Source organism: Eschrichtius robustus, chromosome 20 (genome assembly GCF_028021215.1).
Source record: "Eschrichtius robustus isolate mEscRob2 chromosome 20, mEscRob2.pri, whole genome shotgun sequence".
In the NCBI taxonomy this organism is placed as follows: Eukaryota; Metazoa; Chordata; class Mammalia; order Artiodactyla; family Eschrichtiidae; genus Eschrichtius; species Eschrichtius robustus.
In genome coordinates, this window is record NC_090843.1 from 18,124,691 (window position 1) to 18,150,673 (window position 25,983).

The 25,983-nt window shown below is 59.3% G+C and overlaps 1 protein-coding gene across 1 annotated transcript in view; it reads right to left on the minus strand.

Moving 5' to 3' along the window:
• SRCIN1 (SRC kinase signaling inhibitor 1) overlaps positions 1 to 18,159 on the minus strand; it is a 41,209-nt gene extending 23,050 nt beyond the window's left edge. The window contains exons 1-7 of the mRNA XM_068530910.1: positions 17,860 to 18,159; positions 7,958 to 7,978; positions 4,007 to 4,202; positions 3,175 to 3,373; positions 2,630 to 2,723; positions 1,269 to 2,122; positions 104 to 196 (exon numbers count right to left, since the gene is read on the minus strand). Of these exons, the coding sequence (XP_068387011.1) occupies positions 104 to 196; positions 1,269 to 2,122; positions 2,630 to 2,723; positions 3,175 to 3,373; positions 4,007 to 4,202; positions 7,958 to 7,978; positions 17,860 to 18,141 (1,739 nt within the window). The 5' untranslated portion in view covers positions 18,142 to 18,159. The remainder of the gene's footprint in view (positions 1 to 103; positions 197 to 1,268; positions 2,123 to 2,629; positions 2,724 to 3,174; positions 3,374 to 4,006; positions 4,203 to 7,957; positions 7,979 to 17,859) is intronic.
• Between the last annotated feature and the right edge of the window lie 7,824 nt (positions 18,160 to 25,983).

A 25,983-nucleotide genomic window follows, 5' to 3' on the forward strand; every position in this document is an offset into this window, starting at 1 on the left:
GATGAGACACTGGCTGAGCTGAGCCCAGGGCTCCTGCTGCTCGCTTTCCCTCCCTCTCGCCCAACCACATGCCTTGGCAGTGGTGTTGGGAGAAGAACCTCACCTGGGGGTCTCTGGCTCCGAACCTCGCAGTAGGGCACTCTGCACCAGGCCGGTGAGGCTGGCAATTTGCTTCTCCATGGCCTCCATGCGCTCCCTGGGGAAGACGGTGGCTTTGAGCAACCCCATCTCTGGGCGTGGGGTCCCTCCTGCCCAGCGCCCCATTCCTAAGATTGATAATTAGAGGAGATACCATTCCCTCCCCAGCCACCAGCACACAGACAATTCAAAGGGTCCCACTGCCTAAGGATCCACAGCCTACCCCCAACATTGGAAAGGCCCTTCCCCATCTGACAGTCACCCCCTCCCTCTCCAGACTCATCTCTCATCACTGGCTCCCTAATGGGCCCCACCAGGCCACTCTGGGTCTCTGCACATGTATTCCCCCTGCCAGCATGCCCTCCTCCCTACCCTCTTCTCTGAAGCCATCCCAGAGCCCCCAACAGCCTTGAGGAGTACACCCTCCCAAGGGAAGAACAAGTTATTTTTTGCTGTGTCTCCGTCACTAGGCAGGGCAGGAACCGTGTTTGCTCAGCTTGGCATAAACAGTGGCCAGTGCAGTGCCTGGCACACAGGCCACAAGAAAGCTGTGTGAATGGATCGTTTCTTCTCATCTCTTAGCAGTGCTGCTTGAGGGCAGAGGGGGGCAGCTCAGTGCCCTGGTTACTTCCTCCAGCCTTGCACCCTTAGCAGGGAGCTGAATGATGGGCAAGAGTTCCCCAGCTCGGAGGCTACTTAAAGAAATGTGCCTCTCTCCCCATCCCCACTTCTTACCAGCACCCCCTCCCCAGTGGACTTCAGCCGGCCCTGTGCTGGACAGCTCTCATGGCGGCACATTCTGTGTCTGAGCAGGAAAGGCACTAAATAAAGAGTTCTACTTCAGCCTCAGTTTTAGTTGGGGAAACTGAGGCTCAGGGACCGGATGCAAACCCAGGTCTCCAGGGTCCTTGTCTGGGGCCCTCTCGTCCAGCTCTCAGGCCTTGCAGATGAAACGTCTTTCCAGTGCCTTCCCTGCCACGGCCAAGATACTCTGGCGACCCCTCAAGGCTACTCCGGGTCTACAGGGATTCCCGGGTCTCAGAGTCCAGGACACAATCTGCCACGGACTCTGCCGTGCCCCCTCTCCCCACCCCACCCGCGCAGCCCCGGGCCTCGCCAGCGTCCCTCACCTGGTCTCCGTGTCCTTGGCTGGCACAGGCGGCCCGAACCCAACGAGCGGGCGTTCCCCAGGCCCGGGGAAGAGCTCGGGAGGGGGGGCTCCAGCCGTCGAGGAGCCCCCGGTGCTGCGGGTCTTGCCTCCGGGGCTCTCGGCGAAGACCGACGAGGAGCCTGAGTCCTTGCGGAAGGACTGGCGCACCGGCGAGCCGCGGCTGGGCGGCCCCGAGTAGGGGCTGTGCGGCGGCGGGGGGCCCCCGGGGGGCGCAGCCACGTCGGCCAGCTTCTGCGGCGACGAGGGCGGCAGGCGGAAGCCGTAGCCGTCGCCGTAGAGCGGGCCGCCTCCGGCCGCCGCCTTGTACAGCGAGTCCTCCAGGTCGGACTGCAGCGCGGCGGCCGAGTAGGTGCTGAGTGAGCGCACCGAGCCGCGCTTGTACAGGCCACCGGCGCCCGGGTAGGCGAATGGGTCGCCGGCGGCCGCGGCCAGGCTCAGGCGGCCCTCGTGGAGCAGCCCGTAGGGGTCGGCGTAGAGGCCCTCGCCCTTCACCAGCACCATGCCGCCCGCCTTGCCCGCCAGGTCCTCATCCGGCTTCACGTCGCGCCGCTCCAGGATGGCGCTGGGGCTCGGGCTAACGCCCGGGGCGGCGGGGGCGCTTCCCAGCCGCTCGGCCGCGTGGTGCACGGGGCTGCCGGCGTAGGAGGGCGGGCGCCCCCCGGCGTACGACAGGCGCGAGCGCGACGGCGAGCCCGACGGCAACCCCGACGGTAGCCCCGGCGGCGGCGAACCGGAGGCCAGGTGCGGCGCCGGCGACAGGTTGTTGAGGCGCCGCGTGGGCGACGACTCCCGCGACGCATACACCATCTCTCTCTGTGCAGAAGACAGCCCCCGAACCCCACAGGGCTGGTCACAAAGGGGGATCCCTTGCTTCTTACTTGAGGAGCCAGCAGCTCCCCCCTGACGCTTAGGAAGTCCCTTCTGTTCTCTGCCTTCCCACCCGCCTGCTGCATCTTGGGCCCCTTTCCCTTCAGGGCTCCCAGCACGGAGGAAGAAGTGGTGGAGGGAGAGGCACCAGAGGAGCGACCCCCAGCCCACCCTATGGTGGGGGATGGGAAGCGAAAAGGTGAGGGGTGGTTCCTGAGAGAGGTCTCCTAGAATATTTAGAGGCGGGTTCGAGAAATCTGATCGGACAGGAGGGGAAAGTGGCAGGTGAGGGGAAGGACTCCTCCCGGACTCCACAATTAAGGGAGGCCACCCTCTGCTTCAGCCTCCACATTCCCTTCTCCAAAGCTGTCCCTGGTGACAAGTGACTAGACTCTGTGCTCCTGGACCCCATCTGCCCAGCCTCCCCAATGCCCTGGGCCTCCCCAGCCATACCCGGAGGTCCCCGTTGGTGAGGTGTGAGCCAGGGAAAGCGGCGTACAGTGGCTCCTTCCTATAGATCTTGATAATACTGCGGTCCTGGATGTCCCTGGGGGAGGGAGGGGTGCAGAGGGTCACCATCCCCCAGCCCTGTGATGAGGAGGGGAAGCCACTCCAGGCACACGGAAGAGGGGTGGCCAAGAAGGGCCACGAGCCCCAAGCCCTTCCTAACTCCCTGCTCAGTGGCTCTCGTGCCTCGGGCTGCCTGCCACCAACACACACACACTCAGCGGCTTCCACCCCGTACACCTCCTCGGCCTCACGAGCCATTTTCAGGTTAGCTCAAGCCAAGGCCAATCAGCAGGGGTGGATGATTTAAAGGGAGGGGGTGGGGCCGGGATGACCGAAGAAGGGGGCGGGCCGGTAGGGCTCCGGGAGGAGAGGGGAAGGGCTGAGGTTAGGTCAGGAGGCGGCTGGGGAATGACCTGCGGCGTCGAACCCCCCTCAGAGGAGGAGTCTGGGGAGGCCCACCCCATCCCCCCCCCCGGGGCCACGCCCACCGGACGTCCTCCAACTCGTAGAAGACGTTGCGAGCCTCGTCCTTGATGAGGATGGCTGTGTTGGGCGACTTCAGCATGCCCATGGTGAGCTTCTGCGGGAACATGTGCGCGATGAGTGCGTGCAGCGTGTCCAGGCTGCTGACCTCGTGCGTGATGTGCACGCGCCGAGTCTCCTCCCCGAACTGCAGGAACAGCACCCCTGCGAAGGAGACGCCGCCCTCGCTGTCAGGGCGGCTATCACCACCACGCCGGCGGCCCGGGGAGCCTTGGGGAGCCGCGCTGGTCCCGCAGAGGCAGGGTCTGAGGCCGGATGCCGCCCCGGAGTGCAGGTGCACCCAGGCACTCCTCATGCTGCCGGCCCCTTAAGGCACCTCCTCGACCCCAGGCAGGTTGGAGTCTGGACGAGGAAATGGAATTGGGGGCAGGAGCAGGTGGGGCAGAAACCGAGAGTGAGTGGTTGCTGAGGGGGAGAGAGGTGAGAAGGGAGGGGATGAAGGAAAGGGGGGCTGCTGAAGGGGGTGAGAGAGAAGCCTAAGGGAGAGAGGAGGCTTGGAGAGAGAGGGACAGGGCAGGGGCTGCTGAGGGAGAGAGAAGTGAGGGAAGAGAGAAGTGGAGGAAAGTTGGGAAGGGAGCCGCAGAGGAGGGAGAGGCCTTGTGGGGAGGAGATTACTGGGGGTGGGGGGGGGGAAGATGGGTATGGGGGAAGGGAGCCAGAGGCTTACTAGAAAGATGGTTGAGGAGAGAGGGAGTGATGAAGGGGATGGAGAGGGCTCCAGGGTGAGCAGAGCAGAGGGAGGAGCCAGTAGCCTGGAGGGAAGATGGGCAGCAGTACCTGGTGAGCGCAGCTTGGTCTGGCTGGTTGAGCGGGAGAGGGGCAGGCTCTGTCGGAAGCGGTTCATCCTACTGAAGCCCAGGGGCAGCTCCGCCTCCGACATGGTCTCCAGTGACTCAGCCGAGGCGTATGACAGCTTGGCCGCCTGGTCTGCCAGCCCAGGCTGGGCTCCCTGAGTGTGGCGCGAGCTGCGGGTCTGCAGGGGCAGGGCGGGGCAAGAGGAACCAGGAATGACCCCTTCTCTCTGCCCACTGCCCCCATCCAGGCTCAGGGAGCCCCAGCCAGCCAGCCAGCCAGCACACACACACACACACACACACACACACACACACACACACACACACACACACACACACACACACACACACACACACACACACACACACACACACACACACACACACACACACACACACACACACACGGGAGGGTCTCCTGGATTCCAGACTCGCTGTGTGGCTGCAGGAGAGTTCCCCAACCTCTTGGGGCCTTGGCCTCCCCAGGACACCCAGCAGGTAAGCAGTGGGCAAAGGACTCAGGCACCCTGGGAAGCCAGACAAGAAACCATCTGGGCGGGAGCCATGGGCACGCCTGCTATTTTAAGCTTCCAAAGAACAACAACACAAATTTGTCACCGAGGTGAGCAGCAGAATCGTTGAGCAAATTGGGGCATTAGTTCCAGACATTAATTAAGCGGCGGATGCGCGAGCGATGAACTTATCCTTAGTGGAGTTCAGAGGGTTGGGGTGGGGGCGGGAAGCAGGGAGAAAGCAGAGAGCTAGGGACCCCAGGATCCCAGCTCTGGGAGGTATGGGCCCTCACAGAGCTGGGAACAATGTCCTGGACTTAGAGTGACTGGGAGAACCACCCCAAACCTCCCAAAGCCAGGTGGACCCCAGTTTCACACAGACTACCTGCCTAGTACATGCAGTGCACATGCTCAGCCCACACGAGCACATGGCATAAGTGCCAGGCCTCAGCCCCTCCCTGCATGGCACATGCTGCCACACAGCCAACCTGCCTGGCTAGCCTCCCAGAAAAGCCTCCTCCAGTACCAACATAGCAGCCCCTTGCCCTGAAGCCACAGCTGAGGGTGATATCTGGCTGGAGCTAGGGAAGGGTGTCACCCAGTGACCATTCCCTGCCCCAGGGACAGCTCGATTACTCTCTCCTTGGGAGAGGGGACACCCTGATTTCAATTGCGTATCAAGAGCCTACTTTTGGCTGACAGCTGGGGCTGTCACTCAGGGCCACAGCTCCTGTCAGTCTGCCCCAGCCCCTCCCCTCAAACCTGGTTGCTGTCAGAAACCCATCTATTTAAGGGAGAAAGATACTGAATCAGATCTACATCATTCCCTGTTATGTAACATTATATATATATTAGATGTATCACACATATACATGTTATCAAGAAAAAAATCATGTTGCCCAATTGTATTTTTCTATAAAATAAATTGCCTATCTTCAACAGCAACAAATCATTCAAAACCATTAACATTGGTTATCTTGGGGTTGAGACAGAGCATTCCCTTTCTACTTTATACATTTCTCTGCCGGGTGAACTTTGCACAATCAGAATGTATCATTTTTATCATTTTTTAAAAAACAGTAAAAGTATCTCTAAAAAGGAATTATTTATTCTCCTCCTCAGCTCCCTCCATCCCCAAGTCCTGATTAACCCCTAATTAATCTCCATCTTCATGTTAACTCAATTTAATGTTTTAGTCGGATTAGCACTCTCGAAAAGAGAGAGCATCTTCCTCTGATGGACAGTGTGCCCAGCTGTCCCCAAAGTGTCCTCAAGGGCTTGGAGATAGAGCAGGTCAGATTTGGGGACATTAGCGGGCATCCAGCCTCAAGCACAATGCCTTGACCAGCGGGTGGGCATGGTTCTGGGGAGGAGGGAGGCAGCGTAGCAACTGGACCCACTGGGGGGATGCCTGTGCCCAGACTTTGGACCCTGCAGCTCAGTTCTAGGCTGATCACCAGTGCCGGCCTACGCCCTTCTCTCTTCCCAGTGTGGGGAACCAGGCCTGGTCTGGTGGTCATGAGGTTGCCAGGCAACTGGAAGGTCAGTGGTTGCCAGGCTAGTATGGATGAGGGGCTACAGAATTCAGGCAAAATGAGGGAGGCAGCTAGCAGGGATGAAGAGTAGGGGGTGGCCACAGTGCCTGGGGGGCACAAGTCAGTTGCCAATAAGAAGATGGAACAGGGGCCAGAATGAAGGAGGGGCAGGGATCCTAGGGACTGAGAAGGCAGCCCAGGGAACCCTGCGAGAAGAGATGCCCACATTCCCTGCCCCACCAGTTCCTGTTTCCATCCTGGCCTCCTGGGCACCTTTCCATTCTCACAGCCTTTGTAGAAAACCCTCTTGAGAAGAGAGAAAGCCCATTAGCATGTCTCTCCAGCCCTGGGCTGGGACAACAGAGCAGAAAAAAAGTGAGACATCCAGAAGGACTTCCTGACAAGAGGGAGATGGCAAGAGAACAAAACGGTAATTTCAGCGGAGCTCTCCAAAGATAGGAAAGGGCTCCCCAAAGATCGGAAGCAGGGAGCACCAGTCCCTGGAGATGCTCCAGTGAGGAACCGATGACTCCTGGCCAGAGATCAGGCAGACGGAACCCTGAGCGGGGCAGTCAGACTAGGATCTGAGGTTTCCAAAAGCTGTCCACAGGCTAGGACCGAATCACTTGGGAGCTTTTAAAAACACTCTCTCCAGTGCCCCACATTCACTACATCTGAATCTCTGGGGCTTGGAGCCTGGGGTTCAAGGTTTTCGACAAGTTCCCAAGGTGATTCTGAGCTGGGAATCAAGTCGGTATCCAGGATGCTAGTAGCTTATGAGGTAAGGCTCACCATGAGCCAGGCACTGTGCTTAGGACATGCAGTCTCGTGTTTCTTCTACCTTTACAACAACTCTGTGATGTAGATACTGTTCCATTTTATGGAGGAGAAACCAAGGCTCAGAGAATTATGTAACTTGCCCCAGGTCACCCAGCTAGTTAGTAGCAGACTGGAATTCACCACCAGACAGCCTGGCCCTTGGCCCTGTGCATTGAACCACTACGCTCTACTGCTTCCTCCAAAAAGGCTATATGCCTGATGCCACGACTCTACAATTCCATGATTCTCTGATTCAAGGACTTTTCTCTGGGAGGATGCATGCAAACAAGACGCTTGGAGCAAGATGACACTGGGGGAGTCTGGAATGTATACTTCCCACCCCCTGTCATGATGCCCAGGATTTGAGGGACCGGAGACTCCAGGACGCAAGCAGCAGTCTAACTCAGTTCGGTTCTGAGTCTGGTGCCAGAGAAGAGGAGGTCCAGGAGCGTGCTCCCTCGGGGGTCAGCAGGATGCCCTTGGAGGGGACAGACATCTCTCCAGCTGTGGATGGTCCAAACTCTCCAGAGGAGGCAGGAAGGCACCATCCCTGAGCCCAGCCCTCCACTTGGGCAAAGGGTTTGGAGGTGTAAGTCTGTGGGTCTCTTGCCTGGCACTGACCAGCTCCCCATAGTGGAAAGTAAGAAAGGGATGAGGGGCCCATTATAGTCACAGGGCCTCCCTGGAAGATGAAGTCTGAGTTCAGAGAACAAGGCCCTCAATAAGATCATGAGGTCCATTTCCCTCCCCTGGAGCCAGCAGTGCCTCCAGGCTGGGGAAAATGCCTCTCTCATTCCCAAACGCTCTTTACGTCCTGGGGAAGCCTGAGCATCCCCAGCCCAGATCCCCAGCAGGGGTGGCACAAACTCCCACGCTGGATCCACAAGCCCCTGGCAGGCGAACCCAGGCTCTCTCAAAGCAGCAGACCCAGCCTGCAGTCCCAAGGCCCACCACCCACACCAGACAGTCCCTTGCAGATGCACAACCTTGTGCAAAGCATGTGCAGGGAGGGGCAGGGGCGGGAGAGCACATGCGGTTGTCACGGACGCAGAAGCACCACACACTGACCTTGAAACTCCAGTAGTTTGGCTGCTGATGGAAATAAGAGAAGAGATGGTTATGCGGGGGCGCTGGGAGGAGAGAGTAGGGCCAGGGGCAGGTTAGAGACCCTTGGCGCTCAGCACTCAGCCCTGGCACAGTGGGCCCTCCACCCTCCCAGGAACAGGAAGGAAGCCATGCCTGGTACATCCCATTCTCTACGGAAGCCCGGCATGGCCCTGAGCGGGCTCCAGGCCTGCTGCTGGGGGAGGGGAGAACCATCATTCCAGACGTTTATAAGCCACGTAACTGTCCTCAGAGAGTTACAGGCAGGAAAAGACGCAGATGACCATGATACAGGGGACACGTGAGACACTGGCAGAGCTGAATCGGAGCTGCAGGGTCAGAGAAATGGCATCTGATTGTGGCCGGCCAGGGAAAACTTCCCGGAAGAGGTGGCATTTTTGGTGAGTCTTTAAAAAATGAACATTTTTGGTGGGTCTTTAAAAAATGAGCAGCTGGAGGTTGGGAGGAAGGGCCTGCTGAGCAGAGGGCCTGGGGAGGCATGTGCAGGGTGTGTTGAGGGAACAGTTCAGTTTGGCTGGGGCGCAGGGCCTGGGAAAGTAGCAGGTTAGGCTGCGAAGAAGGCCCTGGGGCCGGAGGAGCGCCCTTAAATGCCAAGCGAAAGAACTGAGACTTAACTGGGTGGACAAGCAGAAAGCATTTGCGTGAAACTGAGTGGGATGGGACTGGACCCCAGGAGGGCTGATGGGGCAGGGAGTGGAAGAGGGAGGCAGGGGGCCGAGCCCAGGGCAGGGAGGCCTGTGTAACATGATGCACCTGGGTTACAGGGGAAGTGGACAGATGCCCATCACCCCACAGCACTGGGCAATGGATGGGGAGCCATGGACAGCAAGGGAGTGTCGGCAACGTTCTGTGGTTGAACAGATGAGAGGGGAAGGCTCCTTGCTCCCCTAGAATGGGGGCCTCAGGTTCCTGCTCATTAACAATAACCTACAGTCACCCTGCCTTCCCTGGAGACCAGAAGGCCCCTCCAGATGGCTAAGGACAAGGGAGGAGTGACCCGGAGGCCGGATTGGTTCTTGGCAAAGCTGAGGGCACCCTGCTGACCGGTGCCAGCCTCAGCAGGAAGACAGAGGCAGCAGATGGCCTGGCCCTGGGGTGCCTGGCACCAGCAGACAAGATTCCCTAGGCCTCAGAGCCACTGGCAGAGGAGAGTGACACCAAGGGTCCCTGATGGGGGGAGGACACCATGGCAGGGTGTCCTGTGCCACCTGAATACTTTAGTGGCAGAAAGGAGTTGGAGAGGGGCCCTACTGGGATGGAGGCTTCGGATCTTTAGGGTGGGGTGATGCCAGGCTAGGGCTAGGATGAAGAGGTTTACTCACCAGGACCATCCCCCTCTGGGCCACAGTCCCCACCTCTCCCCCCAGCATTTGCTCCAAGAGATGCAAAAAATAGTCACATGCCAGGCAGAGGAAGGGGACAGCAAAGTCTGTGACCTAGCCAGTGCCTGGAACTACCCATGGACACATGCCACCCCGTGGGTGTCAGGGGATGCCCACAGATGCTGAGGGGAGGGGAGGTGGGGGACTGGAGTATCAGGCTGTAGCCACAGCTGCCTGTGGCCTTGGGGAGGGGAAGGAGAGCAGAGGGAGTGGACATGTGATGACAGGGGGTGGGGGGCAGGGCAGGCAGAGCCAGGCAGAGGGCAGGGGAAGGTTTATGATGAGAGTCATGTCTGCAGCCCCAGTGGTGATGGACGGCTCTGCAGAGAAGGCCGCCGTCCCTCATCCACCATCACCATCACACCGTGTACACACAGGCCACCCACAGCGCCCTGCAACGACAGGCCCCACACGGAGAGCTGCGTACAGACGCGCAGACATCCTCCAATAATGACATGGCCACAAACACACCCAGAGCAACAAAGACATGCCCACAAAGGGACACAAACACTTGGAGAAAAGCCCTCCATGGTCAGAAACAACCCCAGAAACACAAACTCAGAGACAGAGCTATTCATACGTGGACCAACCCCATTCATACAAAACATGCACCCCGGGCCCGCCCAGGACACTGACCTGCTCACACACACTCCCACAAGCAGAATCAGAGAGGCCCCCCCGGCCCCTAGGGAGTCACAGAAACAGAGACATGATGGATACCCATTCACACATATGTACACACATACACGCACACCAACTGCAGAGACACACAAAGCAGCACACACACGTACGAAGAGAAAGTCTCATCCCTCCTTCCCCCCACTAGCCAGGTCATGGTGCCTCTGGCCACCTCGGTCACGGTACCATGCCTGTGATGTCCCAGACATCACGTGGCAGGTAGGTGAACACCTGATTCAAAAGAAGCAGAAGATGCCCCACCCCCACCCCCGCCCCAAATGTCAACACATCGGACTCAGTACGTGCAGACAGCTGGGGCCCACCTCATGTCTCTGGGAGGGGGACAGGGATGGGGCCTGGTTACAGCCACACTAGCTATGCCCTCAACCTGGGCCTGCCTCAGGCAACGCTGGGCACATCCATGGGGCAGCCAGACCTGGAAAGGAGGGATCAGTAGCTGGGGCCAGGGGAGAGGGCTGGGTGGCATCAGTGCCACAGAACAGGCCAGCCAAGCCCCACTAGAGGGTAAAGATGGAAGAGATGCTGTGTTTGTGCTCGGTGAACTTGGAGTGAGGCTGAGATCAGAGTCCTGGGACTTTGGGCGCTGGCTGGTCGAGTACACAGAATCCTGCCCCTCCGTCACCTCGGAAAGTGGGAAGGATGATCCTCCTTCATGTTGGCCCCACCAGGAGTGAGACACAGAGTCTCCTGGCAACTCAGTGTCCTTGGAGGGGAAAAACCATAGTAGGGAGAGGTCCTTGGGGATGCCGTCTATCCCCCGTCTCTGTCTCCTTCCAGGGTGTTAAACCCATGGGACAGCCTTGGGTGACTGAGAGCAGAGGGTTCCTCTGTTTGCTAAGGTGGGACTCTCCTCCTCCCATCTCCAGCACCCTTTACTCCTCACCCTCTTCCTGGTTGTCTGTTCCTCCCGCCCTGCCCCACACAGTGCCTGGTATAGAGTAGGCTCTCAACAAATATTTGGCCATGAATGAGTGTCAAGAAAACAGGACCAGCCACAAGTGGAAGGGGGTATCTCTGCATACTCTAGTCTGGCACCACTTTCCATCTCCTGGCACCCAGTAGAGCTCAGCCTTCCATGTCTTTTCCCTGGGAATCTCCCAGCACCAGAAACCCCCGGAAGGAGGGCAGAGGGCAGGAAGGGCCCAAGAGAGGTCTGGCTCCCCAACCCAAGTGAAAACCTGCAGTATTAGGGCAAAGCTGTCTCCCTCCCCCATACTCAGAGAGGGGTGTCTCACCTTCCCGGAGGACAGTGAGACAGTGAAAAAAAGAAAGGGCTGAGTAGGAGAGACCCTTTGGGGTAATCACTTGTAGGGAAGAGTCTTACAGGAGCTGGGGCAAAATGAGAGGTGCTCTAGGAGGATAAGATGGAAGCCAACCCATCCACTCTGTAGGGACCAGGCTTTCCGAAATGCGAGAAGGGGAGCTTCCTGGAGACCCAAGGAAGCAGCGCCGGGGGTCCTCAAACTCCCCGCTGAGAAGAGGAAACAGCTTCTTCCCTCCGGGGGCTAAGGAGTTAACTCCCTCCCTCCTCCACCCTAGGCGCCCTTGGTGGGGTTCTTCCCTCCCCCCTGCAGCTGGTCCTTTCTCCCCCACACAGTGCGCTGGGAGGGCGAGGCCGTGTCCCCTGGGAGCCTTAGCCCAGCCAGCTGAGGTCTCTCCCCTCCCCTGGGCAGACGTCCTCTGTAGGCTAGGTGAGTGCGTGACCCCTCCCTGACCTCGAGCCCCGACGACGAGGACGCATCCTTCGGAGAGGGAGGGCAACCTACGGGTCGCACCCTCGCTCTAGTCCCCTGGCTGTGCGTGCACCGGCGCACACACCCACCTTTCAACTCCTGTGAACACGCGTCCACGTAAACATTCGCCTCCCCCCTCCCTTGCCCCCGCCAGGCTGGGGCTCCTTAACGCCCCCCGAGGGCGCCAGCCTCCCACCGCGACGCACGTGCACTACTCCCGGCCCTCTCCCCTGTGTGCCCGTCCACACGGTCACCTCCTACCCCTTCCCAATGCAGAGTGTGTGTGTTGGGGAGGGGGGTTGCTGCGGGACCCGCGCTGAGCGGGGGGCAAGGGCGCACCCCGGAAAGGTCATGACTTTCTGAGGCTGGGGGAGGGGGCGCCAGCCGCATTTCGGGGTGGGGGCCGGTCCCCTGCGGAAGGCTGAGAACGAGATGGGGGAGGGGAGGGGGCGTTTCTCAGGGATCCGGAACCGCAACGGCCTGCGAGCCCCCCACCCCCAGACCGCCCCTCGGAGTCGTGGGAAGGGCCCCCTATCTCCGTGCCGCCGCCCCGCGGAACCCGAGGCGGCTACCCCGGCCCCCGCAGCCGCTCCCCCTTACCTGCGGCCACAGGTGTATACGCGGGGTTCTCAGCCCCAGGTCGCGCGTCGGGCGGGGGAGGGAGGGCAGCCCCCTACTCCCACCCGCCCGGGCTCTCCCCTCCCCCGGCCGCCTCCGCAGCCCCCGCAGCCGCCGCCGCCGCCGGTGCCCTTTGCTGCAATGAGAGAGGCGCCGCCGCCGCCGCCGAGCCGGCCCGGGCCCCGGTCGCCCCGGTAACCGCGACTCCACCTGGCGCGGCACGGCGCGCCGCCGTGCACATCCTCTCTCTGGCCCCCTCCCCGGCGCGGCCCCGCCGGCGCAGCCCCGCCAAGGAACGGCGGAGGCTGGTGGCTGCGTCGCCGCGGTCACCCGATACGCCGGCCCGCCGCCCGGGACTCGGGTTGCAGCAGGAGGGAGGGAGGTTAGACAGCCTAGTGGAAGTGGGGGAAGGGCTGTGGCTTGGAGTCTGGCCTCCGGTCCCTTCTCAGGGTCTTCTTTAGGCCCCAACCCCCAACGGTCTGGCCTAGGTTGTGTGTGTGTCGTGGGGAAGGAGAGTGGCCTGCCTCCCGACCCGCCACTCTCTGAGCTTACAGTCTCTCCCTACCGGGGTCTCTCTCGGCTGTGCACCGTTTCAGTTCTAGCTCTCCCATGACTCAATTCCCAGCCAAGTCTGGGAGGCCTAGGATGCCTAAATTTCCTCCGTGGCCTCTGATCCTGCTCTGCTGTGTGACTCTGGCATTTGCTGAACGTCTCTGGTCCTGCACTTTACAAAAAGGAGCCTCGTACCCAGCCGTGGGGAATGGGAAGTGTGATAAGCACTAAGTATAAAGTGATGACAAGATCCTGGGCACAGCCACTTTTCTCTGTACTTCAAAGCCCTGGGGTGAAGGTCCCTTCAAGCTCTCCTCTTTCCTCCATCAGAGTAGATTCCAGATGTGGACAGGCCTGGGACCCCATAACCTGGGACATCAGAGCTCACCAAGTCCAGCCTCACTTCCCTCCATCACCCCAACTCAAGACGCTCCATCCGCTCTATCCAGGGAGCGCACCGTCCTCTGCCTCTCACCATCCCTGTCCTAGCCCCACTTTGACCTCCACTGCACATGTGGCCACTCGAGATGAGTCCATCCCACTTGCCATCTAGCCTTGGGCGCAGACACATCTCTGTTCCCTAAGTTCAGTCAGTACAGGGCCAAGAGCTGGGAAAGGAAGTGGGGCTGGGTGCCCTGTGAGTGATGCCAAGCATGCCAATCTCTTGCTAGACTTGAGTTACAGACAGCTAAAAGTACCGTGCTCTGGAGCCTTGTTTTTTCCTAGGCTGTCACGTTTTTCCTTCTCCTAATTCTTCTTGAAAAAGTCAAGGCTTGCTGCCCCTCTCCAGGGGGAGCAGGGTATGCAAGGAAGAGAAGATGGCACCCATGTGACTCATTGGATTCTCTGCCACTACACCTCCTCTGCCACCCTCAAGTCAAGGCCCCCTCAGGGCTGCCCCTGACCTGCTGTAACTCTGACTCCCTGGCCCCTCCTCCCCTCTGGGGCTTCAGATGATTGTTTTTCTCCCACAGCAATGTCCAGGCCTGAGCTGGGAGCCTGAGCCCTTAGGATCCTGTCCCAGGGTGCCCCTGTCCCATCTTCCCATCAGGGAAACTGAGGCAATATGAAGAATCAGGAAATCAGTTCAGAACAAATGGCTAGAGGCCAAGGTCCTCTTCACATTTTGAAACTAAGCAGTGGGCATAGCAAGAAGTGTGGGAGAGAGATATCATGAAGAACTTCCTGCTGGTGAGACATCAGGGGAAGGTTGGGTCTGCTCAGAGATGGAGGATAGGGTGGGGATAGAGGAACAAGCTGATCCACAGTGGGGGTGGGAATTGGGTACAGGGCACAAGAGGTTCCTGAAAACCAGTGGGGTGAGGGGAGAGGTACCCCTGTTTAAGGAGAGACTAACCTGACTATTCCCCCTCAAAAAAATTCCCTCCCCAAAGCCAAACTTTGGCACAGGTTTGGGGAGGTAGCGGTAGGAATTAGCCTATCACGGGGAGAGTACGGGGCATAGGAGTCTCCTGAAAATGCGGGCTCCTACATAAGAGAAAGGGATGCAAAATTAAAATCCTGGATATCCCCCCTCCAAAAAATATCCTCCCCAAAGCCCAAGTCTGCCATGGGTTTGGGGGGTGGGGGGGAGGCGGGTGACTCACCTGGGCCGGCTGGCCAGCCCCGGAGGGGGCGGAGTCGCCATGGAGGTGGGAGCAGAGGGAGCTGAGGAGGCACACGGGGTCCACGGTCCAGCCGCCAACCTGTGTGTGCGAAGCGGGGGACACCCCATTAGGGGGAGCGGGCAGGAGCCGCTGGGGGACTGTGACGGGGCGGGGGGGGAGGGCATTCCTGGGGCAAGTCTGGCACAGAGCTCACCCCGAAGGGGGACCCTGCAACACTGGCTAGTCCCTCACGAGGCTGGGTCTCTATGCAGGGCCCTGGGCCTGTTGCCGGGTCTTTCTCTCCAGTCAGGCTGGGGGCTCTTTGAGCCCAGGGCAAGGCCTTCCCCAACGGATACTCCTGAAGTCCTTGTCTTCAATTCTTGACTGCCTCTCTGGACACTCTGCAAGGGGGCTGCCCCTCGCCTGTCCCTTCTTCCAGCTCTTCACTCCCCCCTCGCTGAAGCTGTCACCTCCTACCCCACAGACTCGGGAACCATTCTGCAGGGGGCCTCACCCCAGTGTGCCTCTGTCCTGACAGCACCGCTTTCCTCCCCGCCATCTCACGGAGGTGACTTTCTTCTCCCACACCACACCTAAGGCTCGAAACCCATCCCCTCCTGATTCCTCCAGGCCCTCAGCAACCTCAAAGTCATCCGTCTCTCATTAGGTCACCCCACTAATGTACTGAGCCAGCGCTAGGCTTAGGCACCAAGCGTTCAATGTAAGTGAAACAGCCGTAGATCCTACCCACTTACTCCCCAAGGCAGGGAATGAATGAGTGAATGAATAAAGGAATGAATTTGTGAGTGAGTGGCCATGCTTTGATTCATTTACTGAGCACCTACTCTGTGCCAGTGAATGTGCCAGACACATAGGAGGCCCTCAAACATGCCCACGTGCTCTCTTACAGGCCTGCTGCCCCTTGAGGCCGCCATCCCGGCTGTCTTCATGTTTTTCTGGCCAAACCTCCCCAGACAGATCTGCAGCCCAGGGGTCCTGTTCCCTCACCACCTCCAACCTCCTCAACCCCTGACACTGGCCGTTACCTCACCACAGCACGAGAAAGGAGCTCTTGATACCCTCCAGACCCACAGATCCTGGCCGGTCCCAATGGCTGTTTCTCTCTCCCATCCCTCCAGACTTTAGAAGTGCAGGGGGCCCTCCTGCTGGGCCTTTATCCTCTTCTTCAGGGATGCAGGACATTTCTGGTTCCCCCCCCCTAGCTGTCAAGGGCCCTCCCCCTTCTCAGACTCCATTCTGCCTTGGTGACCAGGCTTACCCTGGGTCCCACTACCATTTCTGCCCATATCGTGCCTAACCTCCCTTCTGAAGCTGTAGTCCCTTCAGAGTCTTGAGTTGTATATTCAGTGCCTAACAGACTTCTGCGGGAAACCCCTACCCCCTCCTCAAACTCATCTCCCCTATTCCTGTCCCCCACTCCCCCAAACGTTTCCCTCCCATCCCTCTTATTTCCCCCCAAGGCACCAACATGTCCCTGTCACCCAGGTTTTTCTGTCTTTGCCTCCTGGATCCAGGCAGGAAACAAGCCTTGTTCATCTTCCCTCCAACCCCACCCCCACCCCATCACTTTCCCTTCATCATCCCTGACACACTCTCTTCCTCCTCTCCTTTCCCTGCCGCCAGCCACTCCCTCTTGTCCCCTCCTATTCACCATCCAGAAACAGCCACGGCCCCCCTAGTCACCACCATCTGGCCCCCACACCTCTCACTGCCTCCCACCCCGAGCCCTCTGCATCAGCCAGTTGGACCTCTATGCCAGTCCTCAAACCAACACAGACCTATGCTCACCTCCCATCTCCCTACCTCCTAAAACAGCGTTCTCCCCCTCTATGACTATTCAGACCCTTTCCATCCTTCTAAGCCTAGTTTAGGTAACTCCTCCTCCAGGAAGCCTTCCCTGACCAGGCCGATCCACCTGATCTCCCCTACTCCAAACCCTCTTCCAACTGACTGTGCCCCTTATACTTAAGTTTAACCATCCTTTCACCCCATCTAGATCACAAAGGTCCCTGTCCCCTCCCCCTAAGCCAGAGCACAGAGAAGGAATCCACTGAGAGGGACCCCTGAAGGGGAGGGCCAGATCTCCTTCTGCAACTCTCCCTTATTTTAGTTGGAACTCTGCTCCCGGGAGGACTCCGGAGCTGAGAAAAGATAAAGGCTGGACAGAACTGGAGGTGACATCAGGGGCAGATAAGGTACCAGAAATGCACCAATATGTCGTTGTTCCCTACAGTGAGGATGGGGATGGGCACATTCTCCCCCCTCCCCAGCCACACCCAGCAGTACTTGGAAAGGGGGACAGAGCCAGACAGGTGCGAGAGCAGGGACGGATACCCCAAGGCTTGATTGAAAGGATGCTGGTGGGATGAACCACCCTCCCCTCAGCCCTTTCTCCCAGAGTGGACAATGCCTGGGTCTCAACAGCCAACGTGCTGCAGCTGTCAAGGCCCCTACCAAGGTGGGACTGTAAGTAGAAGGCTAATCCCAAGAAAGAACTTTCCTACGAACAAGAAGGGCACACTTGGATGCAGAGATGCATCCAGGAACCCAAGGATCTGGGAGAGCTTTACAAAGGAAGCTTCGCACCCCATAAAGAAGGAGAAAGGTCCTGGACCAGAGGCAGGAGCCCTGACTCCTGTCTAAGCCCTACTGATGACAGGAGAGAAACCAAGGCACAGAGAGAGGAGTCCTCTAGCTCAAAGTCACACAGCGAGTCTTGGGGGGAAGGAACGGGGTGGGGGAGGAGGGAGGAGGTAAAAGGCCCCCAGGAATTCTGGGCTCTGTTCTTGCAGGGCTGGGGCACAGGAGACCCAGCCTTCTGAAGTTCCCAAGGCCTGACCTTCCCTTAGGGGCCATATCACAGAGGTGCCGACCCCAAGGTCTCAACTCCACCGCTGGCTGGACCCTCAGACTCAGAACACTCAGTCCACGACGAGGCTGATCCCCTCCCTCCCCACCACGCTCTTGTCTCTCCAAGACAGCCTTCCTCTGCTCAGTCCAACAGCCTGATTAGAGGCTGGGCTCTCTCTGTCCAGTCCCATGCTCCAAATTCCAGGGCTGCAGGCAGAGATCTGGGTGCTGAGCCCCCACCGCCTTCCTCCCCAGGCTCCAGAAGAGGCCATAAACAGCAACAGGGCATCCGCTTTCCCTCCCCAGACGCCTCTCAGAATCAGGATGAGCCTGGGGACAGGGGAGCACAAGTCACACCCCCTCCCCAGCCGGGCCCCGCTCACCTGCTCCCGCATCCTGTCCTGCTGACTCCGCAGGGCTAGGGCGTGCTGGGGGTACTTGCTCTTCAGGTGGTCCATGAAGGCATCGCGCTTGCGGTCAGCATCCGCCTTCTGGAGCCCGCTGAGCGCCTCCAGGCTCTGCGCCGCGATCACCGTGTGCCGCCGCTCCGACGTGTGCACCAGCCCCACGTTGGAGAAGCGCCGGCCCCCGCTGCCCCCGCCTCCGCCCCCGCCCCCCAGGGTCCGGTACTCCCGAGGGTACTCGGCATCGTCTGCAGAGAGCATGGGGGGGCTGCTCCGCTCCGGATCTGCAAGGGGGAGAGAGGGGGGACGGCAGGGTCACCGTGTGCCCGGCCTGGGACTGCCCATCTCCCACTGGGATCACTGCGAGGAGAGGTTGGCCTAAGGGGGGGCGGCACGAGGCACCTGGGGTGAGGCAGGGGCTGCCTGCCCCCCACTAGGAACAGAAGAGGCAGAAGGGGTGGCTCGTAGGAGGGTGGGGAGCGAGGGCAGTGTCCAGCTTCCTGCCCTCTGCCGGTGGGTTTGGAGGATAAGGACGGTGGTTGATGTGCTGTCCTTTGAGGCCAAGGAGGGCTTGGAAGCAGGGGTCCTGGACACCCCTCTAGCCGCACAGCCCCTTCCTCCTTCCTTATGCTGGGCTGAACAGGGGAGGGAAGGGGAGTTTCCTTTTAGACGCTTCCTGAAAGCTGTGGAAAGGAGCCTGCACTGTCTTTCTTTCAAGAGCATCTTCTAAGGAGTGGGGCAGGGGCTAGCTTCCTCCCTCAGACTAGCATGTCAGGACACACTTGTCTTTAGGCTGCGGGCTGGCTTGGAAAAGGGTCAGGACTAGGGGGGAAATGAGGGCAAAGATCACACTCGGGATTCCCAAGAAGATGGAGGTCCAGGGCCTGGGACATGGGAGCCCCTTTCCCTTCCCTCCCCAGAGACAGACAGACAGACAGACAGACAGACAGGAGAGGCCGGGCACAGAGAGGACAGTGAGAGATGGACTGGGGACAAACTCAAAGAAAGCAGACAGAACAGCTCAAGCTTTCCCCCAGGGACCCTCCCCTCCCCCCTCCCTTTCTTCAGGCTCCCTTCCCAAAACACACACAAACAAGTTCAAGATCTATAAGGGACGCACAGGGGACAAAGTACAGTACGGAAGCAAAAAAAAGAGAAGGCCGGGGGTTGAGGTCTCCATGCAGAACTCTGAAGCCCATCCCCACATGCCCATCAGCCTTGAGCCCTTGGCCTCCCCAGGCCCAGCTCTGCTGTCTCCTACCCTCCAGCCTCAACGCTGACCTTCCCAAAGCCCAGCAGGGACAGCGGTTCCAGAGTGTCACCCACACCAGGGGTGGGAGGAATTGCTGGGGCTTACCTGAGTCGTATTCCTGGTCGTAAAACAGATTTGCCCTCCCTCATCTCCAGAAGTCACCCCCCTTGAGAGACAAACTTGGTCTCCCCAGCATAGCCCCAGCCTCACAATCCGCTAGCCTCAAAGCAGCACCCCTAAGTGTAGCCTAGCTCTGGGGGTCATCAAGCACTGTAGCAGACACAGGCACCCTGATGCAGGGGCTAACTCACAGGGCCGACTGGGGCAAAAGAGGAGGGGCTGAGGATTCTGTGACCCAGCCACGTTCCATCCAGCCCAGCCCCCGTCAGCCCCCTCCCTCCACACATCCACTGTTCATCAGGCCCACTGCCAGGCCTCAGTCGCCTCCCATCCACCACAGGAGGAAAGAGGAGTTTCAGCCACGTTCTAGGAAAAGCCACCCCTCATCCAACACACTCACACACCCCTCCCTGGGCTATGGCATAGGCATGTCGATCTCGGGGACTGACCCCTCGATGACCCAGCACCGCCCACCAAAGCCAAGGGAAGAATGGCTTCCGTGGACACAGAGCTCCAAAGCTTCCAAGGGCCTGACTGATTGCCGCTACCACAGCCTTCAAACCTCCTGTGTGGGGGGGGGGGGGGGGGGGGGAGAGGGGGCGTATTACTGTGGCCCCATTTCAGAGATGGGGCCACCCAGGTCAGAGAAGGCCAGTGACACACCCAAAGCCACAGTCAGTGGTAGAGGCCAGATTGGACCCCAACATTTATTAGGTTTGCCTCACCCCCTCCCACCACACCTTCCTGGTCAGAGGACAATTGTTTATTGATGGAAAAATGGTACCACCTCCTTGTTTGCCTGCTGTCTCCTCACGCTGGCGCTGAGTCTGGGGTCCCTCCCTCCTCCCTCCCGCAGGCAACTGTCCCTCTCACCACCGTCACAACCCTCTGTTGTGCTCCCCAAAGTGAGGTCCAGATACCCAAGAGATGACTGGGGGAGGAATATTGTTTTATAGCTTAATAGTTATACCTTTATTTTCAAGGATTAAAAAAAAAAAACCAAGAAGGCCCAACCACTGATTTCATGGGTACTGTTCCTTGGGATGGTAGTGAGATAAGGTTTCCTTTAAAGTAAATTTATTAAGTTCAAAGTGAGTTAACATATTGAGTTAAGATGGTGAGAAGGTTCCCTGGTAGGGAGGAAATTCCTGAAGCTGGCCCCTGACTGAGGCTGGGAACCCTGGGGCCATCTCAGTGGGGACCCAGTCCTTGCCCTTGAGGAGCTGGTGGTAACCCATGGTGGCCAGTGAATATGGCCGAAAGGGACTGACCTCATCATCGTCCAGAAGAAGAAGAGCTGGAATAGGGGTTGCTCTGGGCACAGGAGAAATAGCCCCAACCGGAGTCTGGGGGCTGCCTCCCATGACCCTTAAACTCTCTCTTCCACTCACCCTCACCACCTGCTGGAGGTCTGCAACCTCATGGGGCACAACTGAGCAGGAGAAGACCCTCCCTGGCCGAGTGCCCTGGACACTCCGTAGTCCTCCCTTTGCCTAGGCTGGGGCAGACTCTGCCCAAGGCCTGGCTGCTGGAAGCCCAGCTCTAGAGCCCAGCATGAGCCCTGCCTGAGCCAGAGGGCCCTCCCCAGTGCCAGCCAGGCTCGCCGTGCCTCCTAGGGCTCTGGACACATATAGGTGCACTGGGAAAGGTCTCCAATTCACATCTGCCCTCCTGCCCTTCCACCCTCCTGGACCCAGAAGAGATGCTCATGCCCACTGGCACCCTCCATGCCAGCACTTCCTTCCCTGGCTCCTGGGGCGGGGTGCGGCGGAGCCTCAGTGCATCCGGAGTGGGGCAAGCAGTATGCCAGCCTGAGAGAAGCAGGCCCTGTGGGGAGGCCTGGGGTCACCCAGGCTCTCCCAGGTCGATTAAAGGGGCGAGGCAGGTCTGGCAGGGAGGGGTCCCGGCTGCTAGAGCGGGCAGCGGGGAGGCGGAGGCTCCAGACACTGGATGACTACAGCCCCATAAATCTCACAAAGGTGGGCAGCAGCGGTGGGGAGAGAGCGGCTGAGCAGGCCCGAGCAGAGAGTGGAGCGAGGCCCAACTCCTCCCTGCCTCCTCCAAGTCGGGGCTCACCCCTCAGGTGCCTGGGCACGGGCAGAGGGCAGGGTCATGGGTGAGGCAGGAGCTGGATTCTAGCGGGTGGCAGAGAGACAGGAGGCGGTAGGAGAGACAATCAGCTATCTCTGAGGGGAGGTGGGGCTTTGATTTGAAAAGCTTTAGAATCTGTTTAAGAACCTTCAAGATCTTTGGCTTTGTTTAACAGAGAAACTAGACTCAGGGAAAGAGGTGAGTTTCCTGCGTTGCCTGCGTAACCCATGAGTTTCCTGCGTTGCCTGCGTAACCCATGAGTCCTAGCTCCCTGCTCTGTGCAGATTTCTCTCTTCTCTGGGGCCCCAGTGGACTGGGACAGCTGGCCTGGGATTCTGGGTTGGGGGGCCCATCCTGTTGCCCTTGGGAGCAAGAGGCCCTTGGGGGCTCTGAGGGCTCAGGCATGAGTTTATCTGAGCCAGCCCTGGGCACTTGAAGTCAGAACATTGGGAGAAAAAAAACACAGGCCACAGACACCCTGGGTTTAGAGTCAGCTCCTTCCCTGAGGGGCCCAGGGTTCACCATTCCTTTAGTTACCCATTCGATCAACAAGCCTCTTCCCTCTTGGAGCCTGAGGGTACTAATCTGTAAAATGCGGACGTCCACCTCTAACCCCTGCTTCTGGGCACTGGGTGAGAAGCTGGCAAGATAATGAGGAGAAAGCACACTGCTTTGAATGAAAGACACGCCTGGCACATGGGCTGTCGTGACAGCAGGACAGCCTTCCCATTACTCCTGTTCCTGCTCCAGCCACCACTAAGGTCTTGAGTGACCCTGACCCTCCCCAGACCGAGCAGCCCAGTGAGAAGCCCAGGAGATCGATTCCAATCTAGCAAGCAGTAGGCTCTGGGTAGCAGTGGTCCTGAGCAGATCGATGCTTGCTGTTTACCAGTAAGGGGCTGGTGAGGGGTGGGGGTCTTGTGGGGGGTGGGGGATGGGGGGCGGATGGGACAGGGAGGCCTTGAGGGGGTAAGCAGGACTGGGTTCTACGGGGGCAGGGACATGGGAATTGGAAGACTCTGTGGTGGAGAGGCAGGGGCCAGGGGGCTCTGAGGGCAGGGGAAAAGTGGGGAGACCCTGGAGGGGAAAGCAGAGCGGGGGTACACTGCTGGAAGGGGCGCTGGGACTGAAGGTCCCTGAGGGATGGGGGCTTGGGGGATTCAGAGAGATAAGTTGGGCCTGGAGGGTTTGCCAACTCCCCAAGTATCCTCAGTGTGCAAGGCCAACTATAATTTTCGAGTGAGAGGTTCAAGCTGCAGGGAAGATGCCCAGGACTGATGAAATCCAGCTCAGAATGAGGGAAAAGGAAGGTGGGAAAGGGGGCCTCTGGTCACCCTCAGCTCAACCTTTTTGGCCTGGGCAACCAGTAAGTGAACCCGCCAGAGGCTGGGATGACCAGGGAGCAGTGGGCGCCCCCCAGTGGCCGGCTGCGGATAAAGGCGCAGGTGCTTGGGAAGAGAGCGACATTGCTATTTGTTCCACCAACTCCAAATTCCACGTTTATTTATGAGCCCAATTTATTTTTATCCTCACTGCATTCTTTTACATGAGATCACTGTAACTCAAGATGAGAATTAAGATCCCAAGGATTCAGTGACACTCTCTCATAAGCCATCCAGCCCCTCCCCACCTGGCGTCTTTACCCCAGATGTCACCAGCGACTCTGTCCTCTGGCTGTCACTGGGCAACATCCACCCATGACATCATCTTCAGAGGAAGAGAGAGTGGAGAAGAGGAGAGGGGGAGGGAGAGGGAAGAAGAGAGAGGAAGGGGAGGAAGTAGAGGGGAGAACAAAGCTACGAGCTACAGAGAAGAGAGGGCTCTCACGGGGGTGCCTGCTATGAGGACCCGGAGTTCAGGACCCTGGCTCCCTCTCTCCAGAGACGGGGAGGCTGGACAAGGGACCTGAGAGACCTCACAGGTGCGCCCCCATCCATTGCCTGGGCAGGGGTGGTGGTTGAGCACCAACTCAGGGAGTACAGAGGACCCTGGGGCTAGATCCCAGAGCGGTCCGCAGGCAGGGCAAGGGGAGGGATGCATGGAGATTGCTGGAAAAGTGGAGGGCCTGGTTCACACCCAAAGTGCCTTGCCCACAGATACACACACACACACTTGAACACATGCCGTGCAAGGCTCCCCCAGTCCCACCGTCTGCAGCCAAAGCAAGAGGAGCCCAAGTCACCCAGGAGGAGCCCCAAGGCGACTGCCACCATCGACTGTGCCTGACAAGTCCATCCTGCTGGGCGGCTGCTGCAGTCAGGAAGTGCACTGTGCTGGGAGGTCAGAGGCCAGAGGACAAAGGTCAAGCTCGGCAGAGGCTCCAGGAACTTGAATGAGGTGAAGGGATCATCCCTTCGCCCCTACCTCCCCCCGTGAAGTAGCTGGCCCCGCGGTCTTTGGGCACCCCTGGCTCTGGGCGCCCTGTGTGCCCATGGCCCTCAGTCCGCTGTCTGTCCGTGGGTCCTTGGAGCAGAAGCCTGTCTGTGTCGGTTTTGCAAAACCATCTTTTCCGCCCCATACCACAGCAACCAAAATCATTTTCCGGGCAATTGCCTTTCTGTAAACATTCCTGTGTAATATCCCCCCAAATTGCTAATGCCCAGCACCCTGTTGAGTCTCCCTGTCACTCCAAGCAGAGCCTCAGAGGTGGAGGTGGGCAGTGGGAGGAAGGGCGATTGGAGCGGAGGTGGCGGCTGCACTGAGGATTACGGACAGGGCTTCAAGTCCAGCTCCTGGCATGAGCCTCCATACCTGCCCCCGTGTTTCCCCATCCCCCCCAGCCCAGCCCCACTGCCCTGAAGGTCAGGCCTCCTCAGGAGAGCCTGTCTGGTCCGGGAGGGATGACAGAGAATAAGGGAGAGGGGATCCCATGGAAGGGAGGCCTGGGAGGAAAGGGAAATGACTTGAAAGCATGGGGGTGACGGTTAGCCAAGAAAGGTGACTCCCTGGAACCTGGGAGCACAGGGGCAAGGCCAGGCAAGCTGTCATCACTGGGTCCCCAGGGAAGGCAGCTCCCTCTGTCCCTGAGGTGTGAGAGGGAGGACACACAAGTGGGGAGAGGCCAGGTGGAGCCCATCCCCACGATGGACCACTACCCGGGCAGCGCAGTGGTAGGGGAAGGTGGGCAAGGCGAGAGGGCATCAGAGGCAGGATAGTCCTTGGCTGGTGACACTGATGCCCCCTCCCCACCCCCCAGCACTGATCTACAGAGCCACCGTGGAGGACGGCCTGGGGTGGGTCGATTCTCCTGGCAGTACAGCAGGGAAACTGGGGATCAGGGAGGCGGAGGGAGTTAACACGTCACCGTGTGGACTGCCCTCCCCGGGCTGGGGGGGGCAGAGGGGGAGGAGGACTGTGGCCTGTGACCCCCTGGACTCTTCTGCCCCCACGTCCAGGGAGCCCTGCTACCCCCCAGCCCCCAGGGAAGCTGGGCATCTAGACCCAGCTGGGGAGTGGGGTGGAGACGACAGAGTCCCGGAGGGAGCCAGGAGGCAGGGGAGGGTGCAGGGCACTGCCAGTCACAGCTTCATGCAGGCAGAGAAACACGAACCAATTTGCGCAGATTTAAAACCCACCAAAGGCCACTTGGTAAACGAGTTGGAATCAATTAAAGGACCTCGTCAGGGCTAGGGGAGGGAGAGCTCACCTGCCTGGGTCTTGGCTGCTCCCAGCAGAGCTTCTGGGGCTTTCCCCAGGGAGAGAGAATTTGAGAGAGAGAGGGTGTTGGGCTCCCGGGGGATAGGGCGGGCACTGCCCCAGCCAGATGCTTCCTCTGCCAGCTCTCGCTTCTCACCCGTCCACAGGCTGACTCTGTCCTGCTGCTTCTGTCCACTTGCTCAGACTGGGAGCCCCTGCAGGGCAGGGCCCCTTCCCTCAATCTGGGCATATCGCAGGGCAGGGCCCAGGCCTCCTCCCTCCGATTGGGAGCCTTTGTCTCCCCCCCTTAGACTAGGGACACCCCAGAGCAGGGCCCCTGTTTCCCCCATCAGACTAGGGGTTCACCTAGGACAGAGCCTTGTCTCCCCCTCAGACTGGGCAGGACCTGTGCCTCCTCTTTGGGGGGCACTAGGGGAGGGCCCCTGTTTACCTCTTTGGATCAGAAGCTCCCTCAGGGCAAGGCGCTTGTCTCCCCCCTCAGACCGGGGCCTCCTTGATGGCAGAGATACCACTCCGCCCACAGTGGGTGGTCTTGCAGCACGGAATTAGTTGGGGTGAAGAGATTCACAAGCCATCTCAGGAGTGGGATGGGGGCCCGGGGACAGTCAAAGATGCCAGGCTTGGTCTCAGTGCCATCTCTGCCAGCTGCCCTGGCTCTGCGTGGCCCTGGAGTCCTTGCTTCCTTCTACCTGCTGCCCTCTCCCCCCCGACTCCCCACGTCCACAGGGCACAGAGCACAGCAGCCCTCTACGCTGGCGAGGTGAGGCCTCCCTCCCTTTGGTTCTTCGCTCTTAGGCAAAGAGGAGTGATGTCTCAAGACCGTTTGGCTAAGCCTTGCCTGCGTCTGCTTTCCCTCCAGCCAAATGCCTTTCACGGGGAAGGAAACGGAGGCCCAGAGAGCGAACCGATTCATACGGGAGCTGGAAGCAGAGCCAGAAATGGAACCCTGGCCCCCTGGCCCCCAGGGACAAGGACTTGTCCAC